Here is a 21,763-nt window from a genome sequence, read left to right as displayed (position 1 = left end):
GACATGCTGGACTCCTCCCAGCCCATTTCACCCTGGGGCAGGGAAGAGAAGTCCCACGTTGAGCTGTGATACAAGCATGATTCATCAGCAGCATTACCCTGTGTGAGCATGACATGTTCACACTCCCTTGCATACACATGCAACACCAGAAACCTCTCAATTAAAATTGCAGGTGTATGTGCACATGGGGCAGAATCCAACCAGCACTAGATCTAACCCATACTTCAGGTGCATTAGGAGAGGAGGATGGTTTCATCAGCTTCTCCCTGACCTGCTGTCCATTGGGGATGCTCAGAGGAGCTCCCTTGCTGCCCCAGGTTTTGCTGATGTACTGCACAGAGCTCTCCTCATGCCTGAAGTGGCTCTCAGCCACCTAATGCCATCTGAATACAGAGCCTGGAGACCTGTGGTGCCTAAAGCTCCCTTTGCCCAGGTGTGTCCAAACACTCCTAGCATTGTGTTCACTGCAAAAACACAGTTCCCAGGGATATTGTGTGTAATAGTTTAGCAGAAAATAGAATGGGGGGATCTAAGTTCACCCCAGCGTTTGGGGAAGTGGAGGGAGTAGTACCAAATACATGCTCCATCCACAACAGCATGGACAATAGCCCTGCTCTGCTCCTCACCTGAAGCTGGGCCACCTGTCAGCCAAGGAATGCAATCCTCAGCCTGGGTGGTTTCACAACACAGAGGATCCCAGGGACTCAAACTCCAATGAGGCAAATTGCTTTTCTATTCTCTGATTATAGCTCTGCTTGAATCTATTGATTTTTTATTGCCTTTGATGAGTGCTGCTCTCCAGAGTCTATGGGAAACCCTGGCAGCTTCAAGAGCAAACAAATAAATTAGTAAAAAGAGATTGCAGACTAAGCCATTAATGATTCTCATTAGTGTTTAGGATTGGGTAAAGCCAGATGTGTCATACATGCTGTGATGATGGGTGCTGGGAGCTCAGGCTCACCCAACCACAGTGAGGGATGTTGCATTACCAATATAAAAGTGCAAGCAAAAAGATTAAAAACCCCCAAAGATGAAATGCAAAATGTGCTTGTGAGGGATGTCTGTGTCTCCTAGTACTCAACAGACGTGTGTGGCAGCTGGCTGCATTTTAATCTTGCCATAACAGAGGGCACAGTGGGAGTTGGTTCCAACAGTTCTGTTCCCACATGAGCATTTTGGGGACATCCTGAAATTGAGAGCAGTAGGTGTTAGTGGGATCCAACAGCAAAATCAGAGGAAAGAAAATAATGTGTAGGGTGAGCTGCTTCTGTGCATCTGGAGAGGAGCAGCATCATGGGCCTAAGCAATTCACAGAGATGAGTGTAGATCTCAGGTAGCAGCCATTTAATTGCTGTTCCTGAAATAGATGATTCTTATCTCCCAATTCATGAAGTGTTTAGCTAATGCAAATGTTTCTAGGTGGAGGGTTTTTCCCTCTGTTCACTGCTGTGAACTGACTGTATGTGTTTTATGCAGGCAAGATGAAGTAGTTCTGGGGAAAGTTAAATCCAATGATTCTGCTAAAGAAATGTTTTCATAAAATTATAGATGAACAAAAGTGAGTGTGTAGAAAAAATTAAATTTAAGAACATGAAGGGTAATTGAGAGTTGTGACTCTAGTAAATGTCTTGAATACTGAATTCTCACAGCTTTAACAGGATGCTGTAGCCAAAGCCATGCAGAGTCAGAAGAGCCCTCAAAGGCAGTCTGTCTTAAACAGTGGGAGCAGGCAATTGATAATGCTAAATCCAAATGTAGTTACGAGATATGCACACTTGTCAAGGAAGAGCAGAAAACCCAGTGATAAATCTATGGGGAAAAGTAGAATCAAAATGAGTCATTTAAACAGTGAATCCTGGCAAACTCACTGCAGTGTTTGGTACTGCATTGCTGCTTTGAATTGCTTAAAATATGTGAAATTGGGATTTGACTCGATGTGCTCTAATAAAGAACCTTTTAGATCACACAATCTTTTTTCCCTGTCTGTATTTACTGGCCACATATTTTGTCTTGGTGTTTTTATTTTTTTTGGTTTTTTTTTTGAGTAACAGGTAGTTGGAGACTCCCCAGGCTTCCCATGTGTCTCATTTGAAGAACATTCTTTCAAGAACTCAAATCCGAAGGGATGCTATTGTGCCTCTTGGCTTCCTGCAGGATTGCCCTTGTTGTTGGGATGAAATCAGATCTTTAAGTTTTAAAGAGTAAAGAAGCACACCTGCCTGCTTTTCTGAGCTTTCCCAAAACTTTCCTCAGCTTTCAGTTCATGTTCTTGATGCGTGGCCCCTGGAGAAGGAGTGGCATCATTCCTGGGGAGACACTTCCATCCAGACACCTGGGCCTGACACCTCCCTTTGTTGTCAGCGAGGGAGGAGTTGTCCTGTGGAAATCCTGTTTCCCTGGCAAGGTCAGGTGAAGACAGCTGAGCATCTTTTTCTCTTTGAATCCAGAATCTGGAGCTAAGCAAAGTGAGATGCATCAGTCTTGAGTGTGTAAATATAGAGTCCAGTACTACATACAAAGTGATGTCATCCCTGGTGTTGTACTTCTATTCAATATATTGAATCTATATTCAATATTCTTCTATATTTCCTCTGCTCCAGCCAAGAGGAGCTGTCCCTGAGCTGCTGCTGGGACCATTGAGCCTTTTCAGTGTGTCCAGGAACATGGCCTGCCAGAGTCTTCCATCTTTATTTTTTTATTTAAAGTCCATGACTTTATTGGTGACTCACATGACTCTGTTAAACTGAACTCTCCCTGTTGCATTTGTCACTGCCACTTGCTATTTATGAAAGTTATCATCCTCTTTTCTTCCGGTGGTTTTTTTTTTGTTTCCGTTTGGGTTTTAGTTTGTTTGTTTTTGGGTGGAGTTTTTGGTTGTTGTGTGTGGGTTTTGTTTGTTTGTTTTGGGGGTTTGTTTTGGTTTTTTTGTTGCTTTGAGTATTTGATTTTTTTTCCAAAAATTGTAAGATAAGGTAGGCTGAGAACTGCTCACTTTTCCAAAGGAGAGAGAAAGAGAGAAAAATATGAAGTCCATACATCCATATCAGATTGTTCAGTACATTTACAAGCTTTATGAGATTTATTTAACAGCTCCTGTTTAAATATCCACCAACAATATTAATTAGCATTAATCATAGTCCCAGTGTCTGTACTATTTGTTCTGATATTTTGACATCTTTGATAGATAAGATAGAAGAGAAGAACAGTCACAAACAGCCAGAGCAGTTTAGATTGGAAGTCCCCTTGAGTTCTGTGGTCCAAGCCCTAACTCAAATCATGACTTCAAACCAGTCACTACCTAATATAATATTTTATATTGGCCAATTCCCCTAATCTTACAAATATACACTTTATTTGTAATACTGGTTTGGTCTGGTTCTGTCTCCAAGCTCTGAGATTACTTCTGGCTGTGCCAGGAAGTTTGAAGTCCTCCCAGCTAGGAGACTTGTTGTAGATCCTTTCTCTTACTGTTTGTAGATGTTGCTTTACACCTCCTTCTCCTTATTCAGCTAATTAGATGGAGCCTCTTTCCTCTCTGGCAGTGAATCATTCCAGCTGGGGTGGTGCTGGGAAGTTCCAGTCTCTGGTACAGCTCTGAATTGAGGTCCCACAGCGTGTCTGGACCCCGTGGCAGCGTTAGAGCAGTGCCACATCCAACCCCAGCCCCAGCCCTGTGCAGGTCTGCCTCCATCCTGCTCTGGCTGTCTGGGGAGGAGCTGCTCTCAGTAGCTGGTGCTGGGTTAACCATTAACTCCCAGCTCCGTGGCCTGCTGGGGACAGGCTTTTGTTTTCAGAGCACTGCGAATCTGCTCACTGCAGCCTTTCCTGTGCTGGTCCAGTGACATTTCTCGTGGGGTTCTGCTGGGGTCTGAACAGCCTTTCCTGCCTGCAGGGGCCTCAGTGGTGTGTGGCCAGCATGAGGGAAGGTGGCCCAGGAGCAGGACATGGCCCTGGTGGGAGGGGAGGGGACAGGCACGTGGCCAAGGCTGGGTGCACTGCTGCACACAGGATGCCAAGGCTCCTCCCCAGGTGCTGTTTGCAGTGCTCCTTTCAGGGGCTGCAGGAGCCTCAGACCAAGCACACAGGGTGGTGATTCCCCACAGTGAGGGAGGTCCTTCAGCAGACAGGGTGCCCAGTGTGCACCAGGAGGGTCCCATGGTGTGCATGGCAGGTCCCTGTCCACAGCAGGGCCCCTGCCTGCCTGGAAACAGAGCACCTCCAGCCCAAGGGTGTGTGCCAGGCTGCTGCTGCCTCCCTCTCTGCCACTGTCTCCTCCCCGCATCCTGCTCATCACTTCTTGACACTGTGCAATAGGAAACTCCTGCACGTTCACCCTGCAGAGCAGGCCACAAAAATTCTGGAGGTCAAGGCCTGTTCCAAGACAGACTGCCTGAGCAAGGGTGCAGATCAAAGAGCTGCAGCCACCCTCCCTCCACTCAGGTCTGCATGGATGGTGCTAATACTGAGTGCCAGAGGGGCACTTCAGATCCTCCCAGCACCATTCTGGTCTGCCCAGGGGCTCCTTCCTGCTCCTCCCTCCAAGCACAGAGGGGCTGTTTAAAGAACACCCTGCCAGCTCTGAGCTGGGGAGAGTTCACACTGAGTGTGTCAGAGTGTGCTGGTGTGTTCTAATCGATGTGTTCTAATTGCTGCTCATGCTCAGCAGCAGCAAGGAGAGGCATAAGCAGCTGCTCATCTCCTGGGTGGGTGAGTGGGTGGCAGCTGAGGGCAACAACAGCTTTTGAAATGGGAGGGAGAGACTTGAAACTGCACTGGTAGAGTGTCCTTGGGATGTGACTACAGCCCAGGTAGAGATTTCTGCTGAGATGCTGGAGAAATACTGGCAGTGTCAAATGGCAGCAGCTCCCAGTTCCCTCCATCTGCAGGCCAGCATGGGGGGCCTGCCCCATCCTCAGTGCTTACCACATGGCTGGGGTTTGCCCTTTTCTGATTCTGTTTGTGCTTCCTGAATCTTCATCACTGAGATGTCTTCAGGAGAGGTGCTGGAAAGAGGTGTCTGCTGCATGGGGACATCTTTGTACAGGGACCTGAGTCCTGCATGAGTGTGACCCTCTGCAGCCTGGGATCTGACACGTGAGCAGCTGCATGGCTGTGGAGCCCTGGCTGAGCATCCACTGGTGGTGCACAAGGCACCTGTGCAGACCTGCAGAGGAGGACACGTCCTGCCCTTAGCCATGGGGAACAGGCTGTTTGAGGAAACCCTGTATAACCAAAGAAAATGGACTGTGGCTTTTCTCTACAATTTCATTTCACCTAATTTAGTACTCAGAAATGTGTTCAATTAAAAAGTTATTTATATAAACATTTATAGTCTCAACTTAAACAGGGAGTATATTTATATTCTGAGCCCTTATATTGATATTGAGCATTTTTTCTTTCAGGGTGAGATTGCCTCCGCTCAAAGGAACAATAACACACCAGAAATACACAAGGTGTACACCATTCATCCAGACTAAGAAAAGCTTTATTCTGAAAGGAATAAAATAATCATGGCAGAATGTACAGGTTACAAGGAAACCTCAAATCGGCACCTACGTTTCAAACTGCAGAGCCTCAGTCGCCGCCTTGATGAACTGGAGGAAGCAACAAAAAACCTGCAGAAAGCAGAGGATGAACTGCTGGACCTCCAGGACAAAGTTATCCAGGCAGAAGGCAGCAACTCCAGCATGCTGGCTGACATCGAAGCCCTGAGGAAAAGAGTGCTGAAGATTGAAGGCAAGGATGAGGAAATCAGGAAGGCTGAAGAGCTTTGCAGATTGATGAAAGAAAAGCTTGAAGAGGAGGAGAGCCTCACTCGAGATCTGAAGTCAGAAATTGAACTCCTGCAGAGGAGAATGGCAGAGCTGGAGAAGCTGGAGGAGGCCTTCAGCAGGAGCAAGAATGACTGTACACAGCTGTGTCTTAGCCTCAATGAAGAAAAGAATTTGACCAAAAAGATATCTACAGAATTAGAAATACTTAGAGTGAAAGTGAAAGAACTGGAATCATCTGAGGACAGGCTGGATAAAACTGAGCAGACCTTAACAGCTGAGTTAGAAAAGCTGAAATCCTTAGCCGTGAGCTTTATCACAGAAAGAAAACATTTTAACGAAAGAGAAAAGCAAAATGAAAAAATAATCCAGGAGCTAACACAGAAACTAGAACAAAACAATAAACTAAATAGGGCAGATCAAACTAGAAATGCATCCAACTTGCTAGAAAGGTCATCCAACAATCTCCTGGACAGAAATGACATGAGAATTGAAGATGAGATGACTTCTGCTCTGCCTTCTAAGGAGACCAGGAGGAAGGGAAGTGTGGATTACCTGAAACACGTAGAAAATGAAACCAGGAATAAATCAGAAAACCAAAAGAATAAAAACCAGGAAGACAACAAAGTGAAAGATCTCACCCAAGAAATTGAGAAACTTAAAACTCAGATCAAACATTTTGAATCTTTAGAAGAAGAACTTAAAAAAGTAAGAGCCAAAAATAATGATCTGCAAGACAGCTACTTAAGTGAGCAAAATAAAAACAAACTCTTAGCAGGTCAGCTAGAAGAAATAAAAATGCAAATAAAGAAACAGAAAGATCTGGAGAACGGAGAAGTTGAAAATGAAGATACAAGCTTTTCTAGCAGGGGAAAACATGACCGACCTAAGTACAGAGGTGTCATGACTGATTTGGGAGCTGCCAAGCACAAGCCAAGGGAGCTCTCCCCGCAGCAGCGCCGGGACAGAGCGCGGAACAGAGACTTCTCTGCCACCCACGACAGCTACAGCCACAGCGGAAAGCAGGTGCCCAGTCCAAGCTTAATGCACAGAAAAGCAGGGAAGGCTCCTGGTGCATCTGCCCTTTCAGACACTGCTGTCACAGATACAAGAAAACTGGAAGAGAAGTCTTTGGTTTCCACGGTTTCTTCTGGTCAGAAGGAAAGCTGCGTCACGCAGAATGAGGGGAAGAGATGCAAAGAGCAGCCGTCCGTGCTCAGCCGGTATCCTCCTGCTGCACAGGAGCAGAAGTCTTGGAAAGCACCTTCCAAACCTGTTGGTGACACAGGCCTGAGATCCAAGGCTGAAAAGCCGTCTCAGGTGCTCCGTGGCAGCTGCCAAAACGGTGCTGACACACGGGATGAGAAGTCAGGCAAAGGAGAATCAACGGGTTCTTTGGCTGAGAAGCTGAAAACAGCTCAGGCTGAGGTCAGTGAGAGCCTGGGGGACACGCAGCTCTCAAGGGGTAACCACAGCTCTTCCAATGGCACAGCCTCAGCATACAGGTACCACGTGTCCTCCAGTGTGGCAGTCTCAGACTCTGCTGGCTCCAAAGTGGAAGCAGCGAGCACTTTTGCTGCATCACACAGACAGCCCTCAGAGGGGAGGACTAAAAGGGCGGTCATCTCCCAGGAAAAAGAAGCTGCAGACACATCACTTGAAAGTGTGAAGCTTTCGGGGCTAACAAAGCGTTCCCATCACTCCAGGAGTCAGGAAGACATTCTGCAGATCCTCACAGGGCTTGATAAAGAAGGCACCGAGCAGTCTTCAAGTGCAACAACAGATCATGTAAATCTGGGTGTAAAAACTGACTCCAAAAACATCCAGAGTAACCAGGAAAAACTTAATTCAGATGAAGAATCAGGGAAAGGCAAAAGATCAACCACTCAGTCAGATTTTGAGACAAGAAAGAAAGTCAGTTCCAAGCAGTTCTCCAATTCTAGGGGAGTTTTTAGAGCATCACTTTTTGAAAATGACACAAAAACTGTGAATGATGAAGACTCTACCAGGTGCATAAAATCATCAGATGCCAGCACTGGAGGACTGAAATCCAGAAGGTCCTTCAGCCCTAGAGAAGCTCTGAGATCAAAAGCCATCATTAAACCTGCAATTGTTGAGAAGGATATGAAGGCAATCATGGGAGGGACTGTTTCAGAGGCAGAGTCAGAAAAACAGAAGTCTACTTTTAAAACGGTCACAAATAAAATGACAAGCAGCATCACAATCTTTCCTTCTGAGCCAACAGCTCCAAGGAGCACTGCAGATACAGCAGCAAAGGAAAGGCATGTCACCACCAGCAACATCAGAGTTGCCTCAAATGAGCCTTCACCATCAACAGCAGGCAATGTCCCCTCACCCTTTGAGATCTCCATTAACAGAAGTGCTGTGAAGGCATCTGAGACAGACAGAGGTGGGGAGGCAGTGCCGAGGAGTAAAGCTGAGACCGTGGTCTCGAGAAGCAGCATTATGCTAAAGACTTCTGAACTGGTGGAGAGGAGCAGTGAGCCACCTTTGGAGACAATCAGCTGGAAGAGCCACGCCTCGTCAGACGCTGGTTCATCCGAAACAAAGCACGTCACTGTGAGAAGTTCCTGGAGAACAAGGCAAGGCCTGCATTCCCTGGAAGACTCTCAAACCAAAGTGGAGAAAAGTGCAACTTTCAGTGCCACAAACTTGTGTAGGTCCTCAGGGGACCTTTTAGAAGGGGAGGGGAATAGTTCAAAAACAGACTTCCTGGAGCAGACTTCATCAAGGACGAGTGCCACAGCTAATTCTTGGAGTGCCCCTGAACTGGGGTCCCGAAGGACCAAAAGTAACTTAAGTGCATCTGAGCTGCTGACCCGCAGGAGCTGTGCAAGTGATCCTGCAGCAGCTGCTGCTTGGCAGAGGACCACGCTACCTGTAAGTATCCTGCATCCAACACTCTTTCAGTTGATGAGGTTTTCCAAGTTGTCTGTTAGTTGTAGGATGCTGATCTGAAATTCTTACAGCTTATTTCCTCAGTGCTGCCTCTCCCAGCTCCTGCTGTCTTCTTTCAGTGAATTCACAATTCACAGCGCCCACAACTTTCTCACATGTGAATTACCAGATTTAGCCTTACTGAAATGAGATCCATCTGCTTGGGTCTTGTAATGCCACATGAATAACTGCATAGTAGCATCTGAGAAGGCATAGTCACAGCTTAAGTGGGATGTGGTGTGCTTTTCAGAGTGACTTTGTGCAGCATTTTAATTTTGGAGTAGCAAGGAAAAAATGATGGAAATGAGCAGATTTGAGTGGGGTTGTCCCTGAGGCAGAGTTGTAGCTCTAATGGCAGCTGTAGAGATAGAGCTGGTTGTGGTAAGAGCTTCATGGTTTTCTCACATGAAACAGACTCTGGTCTGGAAATGCTTCCTGGGCATCTCCTAAACAGATGAATTGTGGCTGGTGACACAAGGCTGCTCCCTCCTTGCTCTGTGTCAATATTCCACATGAAAAGGAGCAACAGCCACAAGGACAGCTGTGCCCTTTTGCTGTTCCTCTGGCTGGTACCAGTGAGGGGAGTCCCTCGAAGCAGGCAGCTGCTCTGGTGAGATGTGCTTGCCACTGGAGCTGCAGGCTCTGGCAGGTTTCAGGTTTTGGCAGCATGTACCCTTCTGGCCATTAAAGCCCACACTGGTTTGTGCTGCAGCTCCTGCTCTGCTGTTCATTTAGCCCTGCTGCTATTGCCAGTCTGCAGGAGGGACCAGGCTGGATAATGTGACAGGGCTGGTGGCAGAGGGGATAGGCTCATAACTGAATTTCAGCATTGACAAAGATGAACTGGTGGAGAGAGGCAAGAGTTATTACATTTTCAAAGCTTCTCTCTTCCACTTCCCTGGCTATGAGAAGCACAGAAGGATTTGCACTCAGCTTTGCAGAGAGCCTGGTGCTAGGAAGCACAGGGTGGCCTTCCAGCTACATTTGGGAACTGAGAATACCTTGTGTCCCTGGCCAGGGTGGGTCACAGGCAATCTGCACTGCTCATTCATCAATCCAGGCAGAGCTGATAGCATTGAAGTTGTCCTTCTGCCTAACAGTGGTTTGTGTGCTTGGGAAATGAGAGATCCATTCCTAGGGTGCCCTTTGTCCCAGGAGTTTCAGTTCACTGCACCCACAACCTTGGCTCTCACAACTGAAGCAATCTCTGCTCACAACTGAACTGATGTGTGGATGGTTGCAGAGCCTTTATCTGTGGGCACTCCAGGATTTCTTTTCAATTTTCCTCCTGGCAAAATTGAAGGGCTGAGTGCAGCTCTGCAGTGCATTCTGCAGGCGATCTCCAGGTTGCTGTCACATCACATTTGCCAGCTGTGCCGTGTGCCCTCACAGCAGCTGAGGGGAACATGACAGAGCAACCTGAGCTCTGCCTGGTCAGCCCAGGTACATCCAGGACTAGCTGGCTTCCAGCCTTGCCTGTGTCAGGAGAGCAGCCACACGGTTAATTCATACACAGCTGAGCTCAGGATCTCTTTGTGTATCATTCTTTGCAATAAAATCACCCTTGGCACCACATAGCCACAAACCTGAGATCTTGGTCATAGGTAGTGTACTTTTAGTTTGTAAATGAGGAGTATGAATTTAACCTGAAAGATTGCAGAGACTCAATTGTGCTAGATGCAGCAAGTTGTATGCAACTTAAATTGTTGTATATGCCCTTGGAAAAAACCCCTGTGAGGGCTATCTTCAGGTTTATAACATGCCTCATATCCCAGCAGCTTGTTTCTGCTGGGATTTGGGTTTCAGTTAAAGATGCAGCTATTTTCTCTGGCAGAAGGCTGGGCACTGAGCTGTCCCATGAAGGTATCACTGTCACCTCTTCCAGCTCCACTATCCACACCCTGTCACTGCCTTGAGAATCTTACGTGGGAAGTGTTGGATCTGTGCCGTTTTTGCCCAAATCTCTCTTCCTCTCTTCCATTCAGCCTTCCCTTGGTGTGTTGCTGATGCGGGCAAATGTCTCTAATGAAGCTGCGGGAGGTATTGACTCTGTAATGCAGCTCTGTGCTGCAGAAGCAGCAGCCCCAGGGAGCTGCTGATGGAGGGGTGGGTGTTGCAGCCTGGGAGCAGCTCCCTCTGCTGCTGGCAGCCAGCCCTGAACTCCCCAAAGACCTGAGGCCATGCAGGACCTCAGCACTCCCTCTGTTAGGGTTGGTGTTTCACTGAGTGCAGTCTGTATTCCTCTGGTGTGATGTGTGATGAAAATCAGTGCCGATGTGCTGGCAGGCAGGGAGCAGATGAGCAGCAGCAATGTCAGATGAGTGCAGGGTTTTCTGATGCCTCTGACATTGATATGACTGAGCTGGGCTGTCTGCTGCATAAATTTGGCAAAATTCTAAAGGAAGGCTTATCTTCAAGGGAAGCCATCATCACTTGTGATGGTAGAAGTGCCTCTGCTCTTCTCCAGGCAGTGCCCAGGGATGTGCTGCCTTTGCCCTTTCTCTCCCCTGCTCTGGGGGCTCGTGTACAGGGCATCTGTAGTGAGTGGCCCTGGCTGGATGCCCAGGCTCTCACCAAAGCCCCTCTGTAACACTCCCCTCCATAATGGACAGGAGAGAGAAAATAGAGAGAAAGGTTTGTGAGAGGAGATAAAGGCAGGGAGACATCACTCACAGATTTACTGTCACCAGCAAGATGGACTTGACTCGGTGAAATTAATTTCATTTATTACCAGTCAAAATCAGAGCAGGACAATGAGAAGTAAAACAAATCTTACAAACACCTTCCCCCTAGCCCTCCCTCCTTCCCAGTCTCTACCTCTTCACCCCCAGCAGTGCAGGGAGATGGGAATGGGGGTTGTGGTCTGTTCATTAAATGTTGTTTCTGCTGCTGCTCAGGGAGAGGAGCCCTTCCCCTGCTTCAGCAGGAGATCCCTCCCACAGGAGACAGTTCTCCATGAACTCCAGCATGAGTTCTTCCCACAGGCTGTGGTTCTTCATGAACTGTTTCAACACAGGTCACTTTTCCATGGGGTGCAGGCCCTCAGGAACAGGCTGCTCCAGTGTGGGTTCCCCAAGGGATCACAAGTCCTTCCAGTAAAGCTGCTCCAGCATGGCCTCTCTCCTTCCATGGCATCACAGGTCCTGCCAGGGGCCTGTTCCAGCATGGGCTTCCCACAGGGTCACAGCTTTCTTTGGGGATCCACTTGCCTGTGGGGCTCCTCCCCAGGCTGCAGGTGGGATTCAGCTCTCCTGTGGGCACTGCCTGCTTCACCGTGGTCTTTACCACAGGCTGCAGGGCAGTCTCAGCTCTGGCTCCTGGAGCTCTTGCCTCCCCTTGGCATCTGCAGAGCTGTTCCTTTCTCATCTTCTCACTTCTCTCTCGTCCCTGGCCACAATTACTTCTGTGCAATAACTTTTTTTTCCTTCTTAGTATGTTATCACAGAAGTGCTGCTGCCTTCTCTGATGTTTCAGCCTTGGCCAGTGGCAGGTCCATCTCAGAGCATTGGCTCTGAGGGACATGGAGGAAGTTTCCAGCAGCTTCTCACAGAAGCCACCCGGCCAGTTCCTCCCATCCCCTGCCAAACCCTTGCCATGCAAACCCAGTTACAGCTATCACCATTTCTGACTCCACAAAGGATTGTACTTAAGCAGCCAGCCACACCACATCAGTGCTTTCATCTTCCTTGGACCTCAGTTTTGTCCAAGGGATCTTTTCTGTGACTGTGCACCCATGACTTAGGTTAAAAATTACTGGATGGTTCTTGAGAAAAAAGTCTTTATGAAATAGCAGATAAATGAGGCCATGTCAGAGCTGGCCTGGTGGTTTAAGTCCCTCCTTGCTAAAGGGACTCAAGCCCACACCCTACACTGCAAACTGGGACCCCAGTGCTTTTCCAGACCCTTCTCAGACCCTGGGTCCCAACCCTTTTCATTTTCCTTTGCACAGGATGACAGCAAGGACTTTGTGTCCAGTTCCAGAAGGAGGCAGTACGGCTCCTCGGAGCACCTGCTGCAGCCCGACACGCCGGGGAAGAGGACAGCCACCAAGGTGGAGCTGCAGGAGCCCGAGCCCACCCCCCCTCCACCTGCAGGGCTCCAAGGAGAGGAGCAGGTACGTGAGGAAAGGGAGCTACAAGGCCAGAAGCCAATATCTGAACTGACCTCTCTAAGCCTAACTTAGAGTTGTCCAAAAAAGTCTCCCACTCTTGTACAAGAAATCAAATCTGAGGTTAGCCTTTTCCAGGGGTGGAGTGGCTGCTGTATTTTCTGTTATAAACTTGTTTCAGCAAACTTTATGGCTAAGAATATTCTCCAAGAACTAAGTGGCACTGCATCTAGTCATCCTGTGGTAATGAATCAATCAGGGATGGAAAAAACCATTTGGAGAGACAAAAGCAGAGTCCCTGCCTCAGCTGGCAGCTGTACTACCAGAGTGTTTCTCTGCTGCTGTCACCTAAACCACATCTTTCTGGACACTCAAAGGAGTGGAAAATGGCCCACATTATAGTCATGATGGCTTATTGCTTGAAATATGAAAAAAATGTGTTTTTCAGCCTCCTCACAGGGAGCTTCCTTCTGACAGCATAGGGGTCCAGGCAGATTTCTCAGGTGTACAGTCATGCTTAAAACTGCACAAAAGACTTTCTTTATCTCCTGGAATTCCCTCTTGGCCTGTTTACATCTTTCTATTTATGGATCATCCATAGCAGGAAATATCCAAGACCCCAAACCTGTCCAGTGCATTTCACTGGACACAGCAGAATCTTGCTGTGAGAGCAGCAGGACTGCAGAGAGGCAGCTGGGTGCCCTACAGGGTCACACTTGATGGTGAGTGGCACAGAATTCAGATCCCAGAGGGCCACGGTCCCAGCTGAGCTTTGCAGACTGACATTTAAAGAAAGGGAGTGTTTGCAGCAGAGAGCAGTGAACTGACACTGTCCTTGTTGGTAGCTGAGGAAAGAGGCAAGCCAGCAAGACTCTGTGTGGCCATCAGAAGGTCTAACCCACAGTGACATTCATCACAGCACTGCTCTGTCTGAGGCTGTGCTGTGCTTCCTTTGCACAGACTGGGTCAACAGCAAATAAAAGCTTTGGAGAAGTCATCCCTGTAAAGTGCAGGCCATCCTTTGGGTCTTCTGCCTTGCCCAGACCTCCACCGACTGCTTCAGGAGCCTGAATGTGACACAAGGTGTGCTTCAGCTCCTTGTGCTGCATTTCACTGCCAGGACCCACGTGCTGGGTGTGGAAATGGGCACATTACAGCCTGGAAAAAGCTCCCAACCTCAGCCTGCAGGAGGCAGGGCCAGGCCCCTCTGCTTTGGGCTTGCTCCCTGCTGACAGAGCCTCTGTCTTCCAAACTCATCCTGTCACTGCTCTCCTCCCCACCACCATGGGACTGTGGTGCTGGGAGCTGGGATGGTTGCAAGGGCAGTTGCAATCTTGTCTGCAGAGCAGGGATGCTCCAGGGGCAGCTGCAGGCCGTGGGCAGTGTGTGATCTTGTGGGGTTGTGTCTTGCAGGGCGCTGCCCGGGCCTGCCGGACATCTCGGAGATGAGTGGCGCTCCCTTCTCCTCAGTGACCGTGCAAGAGGCAGGACAGTCCCAAGCTCACAGGCATCACCTGTTTGTAACCTCTCCGAGGCTTCAACTAGCCTGAAACCAGTTTTGTAATGCTATTTGAAAGGTACAGGAGCTTTACCAGTGAATTTTTTTTCTTCATTGCTGAAGAGGCAGCTGCAGAGACTTTGCTCAGGGGACTTCCACTTTTCATCTCTGTACCTGCAATCTTAACCTTCCCTGTAGAGGATGACAGGTCTGTCTCCATATGAAAACTGATTACCTAACCTCTCTGAACAATGGTACTCCTTGCACAAGAGAGAACTTCTTTTTATTCACTTGTGTTCACACAAGATCCCAGCAGTGTCCCTGTGATTGCATCCACCAGCCCATGACAGCTGTCCCCCACAATTGAAAGCTTTCAGTTCACGTGGAGAGTTTGCATTCTCCTAACACACCCTTGCTGCCTGGGTAGGGGGCACCTCAGTACCTGTGTTTGCAGCACCCTTTGTCTCTAGGCAAGAGGAGACCGTTCCCCACTGGTTACTTTTCAAACTGAGAGGGAGGGAGAGCAGAAAATGTTTAGAAGGAGTTGGTTCCCTATCAGTGTCAGCCTCTGCAATAAGCTCTGCATGATCAACTCATCACCACTTGAGATCCTGCCCTGAGCAATCATCCATGAGCCAAACCAGCACAGCAGCACCTCCTCCTGCCTGGGACCAGGGTGCCACTGAGCTGAAGCTTTGTGTGTTACACTGCAGGCAGCAGCTCTGTGGCTTGTGCAGGGCAGCTGAGCCCTAAGAGAAACAGAAAGAAGTGCTTTTCCTCACAGACAAGCAGAATGTCCTCGTTCCTTCGCAAAACAGGGTGGAGACAGCTGGACTGGACCCTCAGCTGATCTACAGGAGCTTCGGTCTGTGCCTCAACCCCTGTCTGCCATGCCTGGGACCCAGGTATGGCCAGAGAGTGCTTCAGACACAGAGGTGTGTCCCCAGCAGTGTCCCCAGCAGTGCTCCCGGTGTCACTGGGGGCAGACACGTCCCCACAGCTGCTGGGGCAGCCTCTGCCCCGAGCCAGGTGAGGGCACCTGGCCCTCAGTCCTTCCTTTCCATCCCACCCCAGCTGCTGGGCTGGCCCCACACAAACACCACTGCCACCCCCAGTGCTGCCTCTCCCTCTGCAGCAGGACAAGGATAAAGCCCAGGCAGAAAAGTCCTTGATCTGTTCCAGAGGTGCTGTGGGAGGAGCTGCACCCCAACAGCTTCCATGGCTGAGTTGCACCCCACTCCTGTTCCCATATCCCACCTCCAGAGGAGCAGGAACCAGAGCCAGCCGATTGCCCTGCACCTCCCTGGGCTGCAGCTCCTCCCTGGCCTGGGAAACATTCACCTCAATTCTGAGAAGAGAATGAATCAAAAAAAATAGAGCTGGTTGCAAAATATCTATGAAAACATTTATATAAAAGGGATGTGTTTTAGTGACATTATTTTTTTTATAAAGATTGCTTGGAGGAAGGGAAAAATTATTTTTGAAAAAAAAAAAGGTTTCTTTTTGGAATTTTAAAGATGTTTTCCCAAGTGTATATTTTTAACCCTTCATTTTATTCTTTTACATGTCATGATGTATATGTCAACTTGCATAACAAAACAAAAAGATAATGCTTTTAAATTAGTACTGAGTGGCAGCTCTAATAATCTTTAAATTATATTAAAATAAATTGTATCAACTGCTCTCTCTTACCATTGACATGGTAGTGCTAGTAGAATGAGAAAAAAATTTTAAACTCCAACTCCAAACTAAAAATGAAAGCAAGTGAAATTCTGAAGCTAAATTCAGACTTCTGAACTGCCTCCCCCTGCCCCACGTTTGTCAGGAAGGATTGGAAATCCTTATGGATGGTGGAACCTGAAACCTCATGGATGCAGCAGCCCTGTGCAGTGGCTGCATCCTTCCTGAGCACCCTGCTCTGCTTCAGCACCCACAGAGGGATTGCCTGAGCAGCAGCAGCTTCCCCTGCCCAGAGCCTGCCCAGCTCAGCTCTGCCCACCACAGGGTGCCTCTGCCTCTGCCCCCTCCTTTCCCTGTGCCCCTCCAGGCTCCATCTGCTGCCTCAGCAGCCCAAATGCCTCCCACAGGACCCGCCTGCTCACCCTGGGAGCAGCTGGGAGACATCGGGGCATGTCCCTGCCTCTGCAGATGTCACAGGGTCCCCAAAGCTGCTGCTGGGCAGCCCCAGCTGGCACCTGTGGGCTGTGGCACCGCTGGGTGCTGCAGTTGTGCCTCCAGAAGCCCAGCACAGTGTGGGGCTGTTCCTGCCCGAGGTCACTGCTGCCCAGGACCTGCAGCTTGTACAAACTGCTGGACAGCACGAGCACAGCGAGGAGGACAAGGATCACTGTGGGCAGTGACTGAGCAGCTTTCCTCACAGGGCAGGGGCCCACACACCACAGCACGTCCCTGCACCTCCACCAGCTTTCTCCTGCTCACCTCCTTGGCATGGATGTGGCTTTAGCGTGGTGCTCCCAAAGAGCCTTCCAAGGGAAGTGGTTCCAGTCGTGGCGAGGAAATCTCTGCCTGCCTGTGATTCACCCTGGCTTACCCATCAGCTTCTCCACCCCAGTGCTCAGCCCGAGAACACAGCCCAAGAACTGTGTCTGGAGTGCAAGGGAAGAACCAGCAGCAGCAATTGATGTTGAGTTTTCTCCTTCTGTCAGCCAGGACCAGGCTCTACCCTGCTGCTCAGCTGGCTTAGCCCCAGCTGCTGGCACTGTCTTCAGGTGCTTCTCACAGATGATGTCTCTCCTTTCTCCAGCTGCCTCAGTTATTTGTTCAATATTTCACAGCAGACACTTTGAACTCCTGCTCTAGACTCAGTTTCACTGCTTGTAAATACTGGACACAGATGTCACTTGGTAACTGCACACTGGTTGTTTTTACCACAGCTGAGATGAAATCTGAGAAAGAAAACCCTACCTAGTATGGAAAGGGGCCATGCCCTCTAGTCAATGAGTGCAATAGGAGCTGATTGTATTATTAATCTTATAGCAATGACTTCAGGAAACACAATGTGTTTACTCGAATTGCACACTTTTTTTGAACAGCTGTAAAATAGAGTATATGTGTAAATATTGCCATCACTGAAGAAGTATTTGTAATTTTAGCATATAAATATAACAGGCTTTTCAGTAGGCTTGATGATGCACAAGGCCACGCATCGAGCCCTCGGGTAATTCCAAAGTTGTAAATGTATTTGCTGTACAGAGGAAGTGTCAGTGCTTGCTGCTCCCAAGGAACCTCAGCTGCCGGTCCCCTTTGGAGAGCCAGTGCCTTCCCCAGCAGGGCTGGCTCCAGCCTGAGGGCCCAGCAGCTCCCTGGAATGGCTTCCTTCATGTCCAGAACCACCTCTGCAGCCTCAGAGCTGCCTGTCCACTCCTCCGGGGCGTGGGGACAGCCTGGCCGTGGGCAGGGCCCCGCAGGGGAGAAGGGCAGGAAGCAGAGGCAGAGCCACGGGCCTTGCTGCTTCCAGAGACACTGCACAGGCAATCCCTAGGCTGAAGCAATACTCACATTGGTGTCATCTCTAACGCAGCAGACCTCACCTCTGCCACCCTTGCACGCCGTTGAAGCAATCAGGGCACTGCTCCAGGGCAGCCTCCCCCGGCTGAGCTGTGCTACACTACAGAAGCCATCGGCTGCTGCTGCCTCCCACGGCCAGAGCCAGGCCCAAAGGATCCTCCTGGGCTGCCCCCCTGCAGTGCCGGCTCTGCTTTGGGGAAGCAGCACTCCAGGCTGCATGGAATGTATTTTTAAGAGAATAAATCTATTTTTTTGTATTTGTGAACATATATTTGGGTGGGGCAGCTTAGTTAGAAGACAAATAATGCAAGAAATCTTTTCATAATCACAGGCTCATCCAAGTTAAGCAGATTTTCCAGGGTTGCAGTATTGCCTTCTCCCCTAAAATAAACTTTGTGTCCAATAGAACTATGAGCAGTGTTCCACCCTCTTAGAACTTGCCCTGTCTCAGCACGCTGAGTAGAGGAAAGCCCGTGCTTTCCTCCCCAGGCTGCCCATGCAGTGGCTACAGATGGTGCTCACCTCCCTCCAGTGACACAGTGCTCTTAAGTCTGCATGCCAAATGTAAACACACACTTATCTGCATGTCTGTCCTGACTAAACACTGTCAGTGCTACAGTATATAACCAATAAACACTCTTCTCTTTTTACACGGGTGTGATGTGGTGTTTACAGCTGAGCCCTGGTTCCAGCAGTGCCCAGTGCCTGGGGGTGGCACTGAGGCAGCAGAGTGTCTGTCTGTCTGTGTGTCTGTGTGTCTGTGTGCAGGCAGGTCAGCGCTGGCTGAGCACCTTGCACTTTGTTTTGTGCCCATTCCAGGATGCATTTCAGGCAGGGATGCTGCATGCACAGCACATCCAGTTGTACACAGCCTCCACTGAGGCTCCCTGAGCTGGACAGGGCAGTGCAGGGCTTTACTGCAGAGAGGAGGAGTCACCACTTGGTTAAGAGTTCTTCCACCAGGCAGTATTGATTGTAGTGGAACCAGGATCCATTGCTCAACTCCAGGACAATGCTGGCAGCACAAAGTGACAGAGTCTCCTTCGTGGTTTCCAGCTGTTTGCAGTGTGCAGGCAGAGTTAGCACAGATACAACTGGAATTAACAGCTGTCACATACAAGATGAGCCCATGTGACTGTAACTTGAAATACATTGATTTGCAAGGTGTGCATTATACTTAGAAAAAATCTTTCCCTTGTATCTGGTTTATTCTGGTTGCAAACCTGGACACGTTTTCAGAAGCTTTCTAAAATGGGTTATTATTATGGATGGACACTTCAGGAGTCAGCCACAGCTGTCACTTCAGCTGCTGCTCCCTGGGTAGAGCCCATTAATGCAAGGTGAAGTCCTACAGACACAGCGTCTGTTCAATATTTCTCAAAGAAAACTGAACTTGGCTTGGCTGAGTCCTTTCTGTCCCAGTTCACATCATTAAAGAGGTGCTTCTTTACCTGTAGCTACAAAACCACCGCTGTGTGTGGCCTAAGAGCAGCAGGGATCTGGAGCCGTGCTAGTGGTGGCACTCTCCAAAGCTGCCACGTCTGCTCTGAGCCACGTCCATGCCCACAGCTCTGGCACCTTCCAGAAGGTTCCTTTGCCCTGTGGTTCAAGGCCAGGCTCAGCTGCTACACGGGACAGTGCAGGCTGTGTACTGCACCAGTGGCCACCCACCAGGGCACTGCTGCCCAACAGCCACAAAACTTCACTTTTTCCAAACCTTTTTTTCACTCTGTTCTTTTTCCTCAGTCACCTTTGCTTGCTCCAGTGGGTTTGGGTGGTGCTCCTGTTGCCTACAAACAGCTGGACTGTGCTGCAGCTGCAAACCTCTGCTTCAGCTGCACCTGTGAGAAGGCTGCTGCTGCAAATCTTCCTTGGTGAGATGCTGAGCCAGAGCCTGTGTGCTGCCTCCTGCCCTGGGTTCCTGACTGGCTGCTCACAGAGGGTCCAGCAGTGTTTCATTTACCTCCAGAATCACACGCAGAGCTGCAGAGGCAGCTGACAGCTCCCTGATTCCTGACCTTGCAAAGAGCTGCTCACCACCACTACCAGCACCCCAACCCCAGCAAGCAGCCCCATGCTCAGCCCTGCAGAGGTGGGGAACTCCCAGCAGCTCTGCAGCCAGCCCTGCTGACCTCTGGCTGCTTTCACTGCTTCCCCCTGGCACAGGGCACAGGGCCTGCCTGCACCAGTCACTCGTGTTCCCAAAGCCTTCCCTCTGCCAGCTTCCTGGTGCTCTGATCCTTGTTCTCTTCACTAACATGCTTTCAATCCAAGGCTCTGAAACCCAGACTCACTTCCATGCTTTCAGCAGCTGCACAGATGAACATACACAATTGTTTTCAAGTTCTTGTAGCAGAGGCTTACAAAATTGAGACAAATAATAAATCTGAATCCAGTCCAAATATTGACTCCAACCACCATCCTGCTTCTGCTGAAGCTTCCTGCCACCCCCTCTGCTGGTTTCTTGGAATGCATTCCCACCACTTGTGGCACATGGACCCTTTCTCAAAGAAAGGCCACAGAGAAGGCAGAGACAAATTACAGCTAACCCCAAAATAGGTGGTTATAACTGAGAATACAGGTGTCTGTCAGGGCAGGCCTATGCTACGTGAGGGGTTCTAAGAGCAGTGGATGTTTCCAGACAGAAAGACAGAACCATAAAAAGGCATTTTACTGATGTCCCTACATCAGACTGCAGCTCCAAAGCAGGGATTTGCAGCCTGGGGATGTGCTATCATTCCTCTCATCCCAACCAGCATTGCCTGTTCTCCTGGTCCCTGTTAAGGCTAAAGGACAAGCATTGGCATTCTGGAATCAGGTGCCTGTCCTGGGATGATGGTTTCCATCTCCCTGGGGATGTTTAACACACCAGCATTCAGTGGTTTCATGCACTGCAGCACGTGGTCAGCAGCACCAGCACCACACAGAGTTCACCTCAGGACACTGAACACGGCTCAGTACCTTTGCTTTTGTTGGAAGCATTTAATAAAACAGTATGCTTGGCATACTCAGTGCTACCAGGTTACTCTACAGCAGGATGCAGATGGTGTAGCAGCTAATGGACCATTTTGGAGGGGGGTGATTTGCTGCTACTGGTAGGCAAACAGTTGTCCCAAATTTTCGAAAGCCAGACAGGAATAGAATTGGTCAAAAATATTACTCTTCAAAACAAAGTCATAAAAAAAACCCCACAAAGAAATTTACATACATTCTACACTAAGCTACTATTTGTAGCAACCAGCTTCTAGAGGCCCTTAGGCAATCACCAAATTTTAAATACACACATAAGTAGAAAAAAACCCCAAACACCCTAAAAAACCCTCCAGCTATTTTGACTTTCCAAGAAGCATCTGCAGAGTCCAAGTCCCTGACCAGCTTTGCAGTACAGGATTCTGTTCACACCGACCCTTTCCAATCGCTCCCAGATTCTGTAAAGCTCTGGCAGCTGTGAGGCCATTCTCACACACGGCTCTGCAGTGACTCGGGCTCCTCTCACAGACACCGCTACAAACTATCCCGGTATCTCCCGGCTGGCAGCGCTGCGGGCTCGGTGCTCCTCCGTGGCGCCTCCCGGAGCTCCCTCACATGCTGGCAGCCTGCTGGGGGGGCACGCCGGGCGTGGGCTGCCGGGGCAGGGTGTACATGGCCCCCAGGAACTGGTCAGCGATGCGGCCGGCCTCGCGCAGCCCGCTCAGCAGCGCGCCGTGCACCGTGGCAGGGTAGTTGCGGATCGTGTGCTCGCCCGCGAAGAACAGCCGAGGGATGGGCTGTGGGCACACAATAACACAGGGGTTTGCTCATGTTTATTTCAGATTCTGCACCAAATAAAGCTTTAAGAATGTTAGAAGTCTTCTAATCCCAGCATAATCTCCATTAGTGTGCATGTAAGATAGGCTATAT

At 49.3% G+C, this 21,763-nt stretch overlaps 2 protein-coding genes across 4 annotated transcripts in view; one reads left to right on the top strand and one right to left on the bottom strand.

Annotated features, from left to right (window-relative positions):
* LUZP1 (leucine zipper protein 1) overlaps positions 1 to 18,513 on the top strand; it is a 34,935-nt gene extending 16,422 nt beyond the window's left edge. For both annotated transcript variants that reach the window (XM_063419107.1, XM_063419106.1), the window contains exons 2-4: positions 5,403 to 8,672; positions 12,679 to 12,843; positions 14,251 to 18,513. In XM_063419107.1, the coding sequence (XP_063275177.1) occupies positions 5,511 to 8,672; positions 12,679 to 12,843; positions 14,251 to 14,286 (3,363 nt within the window). In that variant the 5' untranslated portion in view covers positions 5,403 to 5,510 and the 3' untranslated portion in view covers positions 14,287 to 18,513. The remainder of the gene's footprint in view (positions 1 to 5,402; positions 8,673 to 12,678; positions 12,844 to 14,250) is intronic.
* A 2,308-nt stretch (positions 18,514 to 20,821) lies between these two features.
* KDM1A (lysine demethylase 1A) overlaps positions 20,822 to 21,763 on the bottom strand; it is a 28,570-nt gene continuing 27,628 nt past the window's right edge. For both annotated transcript variants that reach the window (XM_063419108.1, XM_063419109.1), the window contains one exon: positions 20,822 to 21,630. In XM_063419108.1, the coding sequence (XP_063275178.1) occupies positions 21,445 to 21,630 (186 nt within the window). In that variant the 3' untranslated portion in view covers positions 20,822 to 21,444. The remainder of the gene's footprint in view (positions 21,631 to 21,763) is intronic.

This window comes from Prinia subflava, chromosome 24 (genome assembly GCF_021018805.1).
Source record: "Prinia subflava isolate CZ2003 ecotype Zambia chromosome 24, Cam_Psub_1.2, whole genome shotgun sequence".
In the NCBI taxonomy this organism is placed as follows: domain Eukaryota; kingdom Metazoa; phylum Chordata; class Aves; order Passeriformes; family Cisticolidae; genus Prinia; species Prinia subflava.
This window is presented reverse-complemented; position numbering and strand designations above follow the sequence as displayed.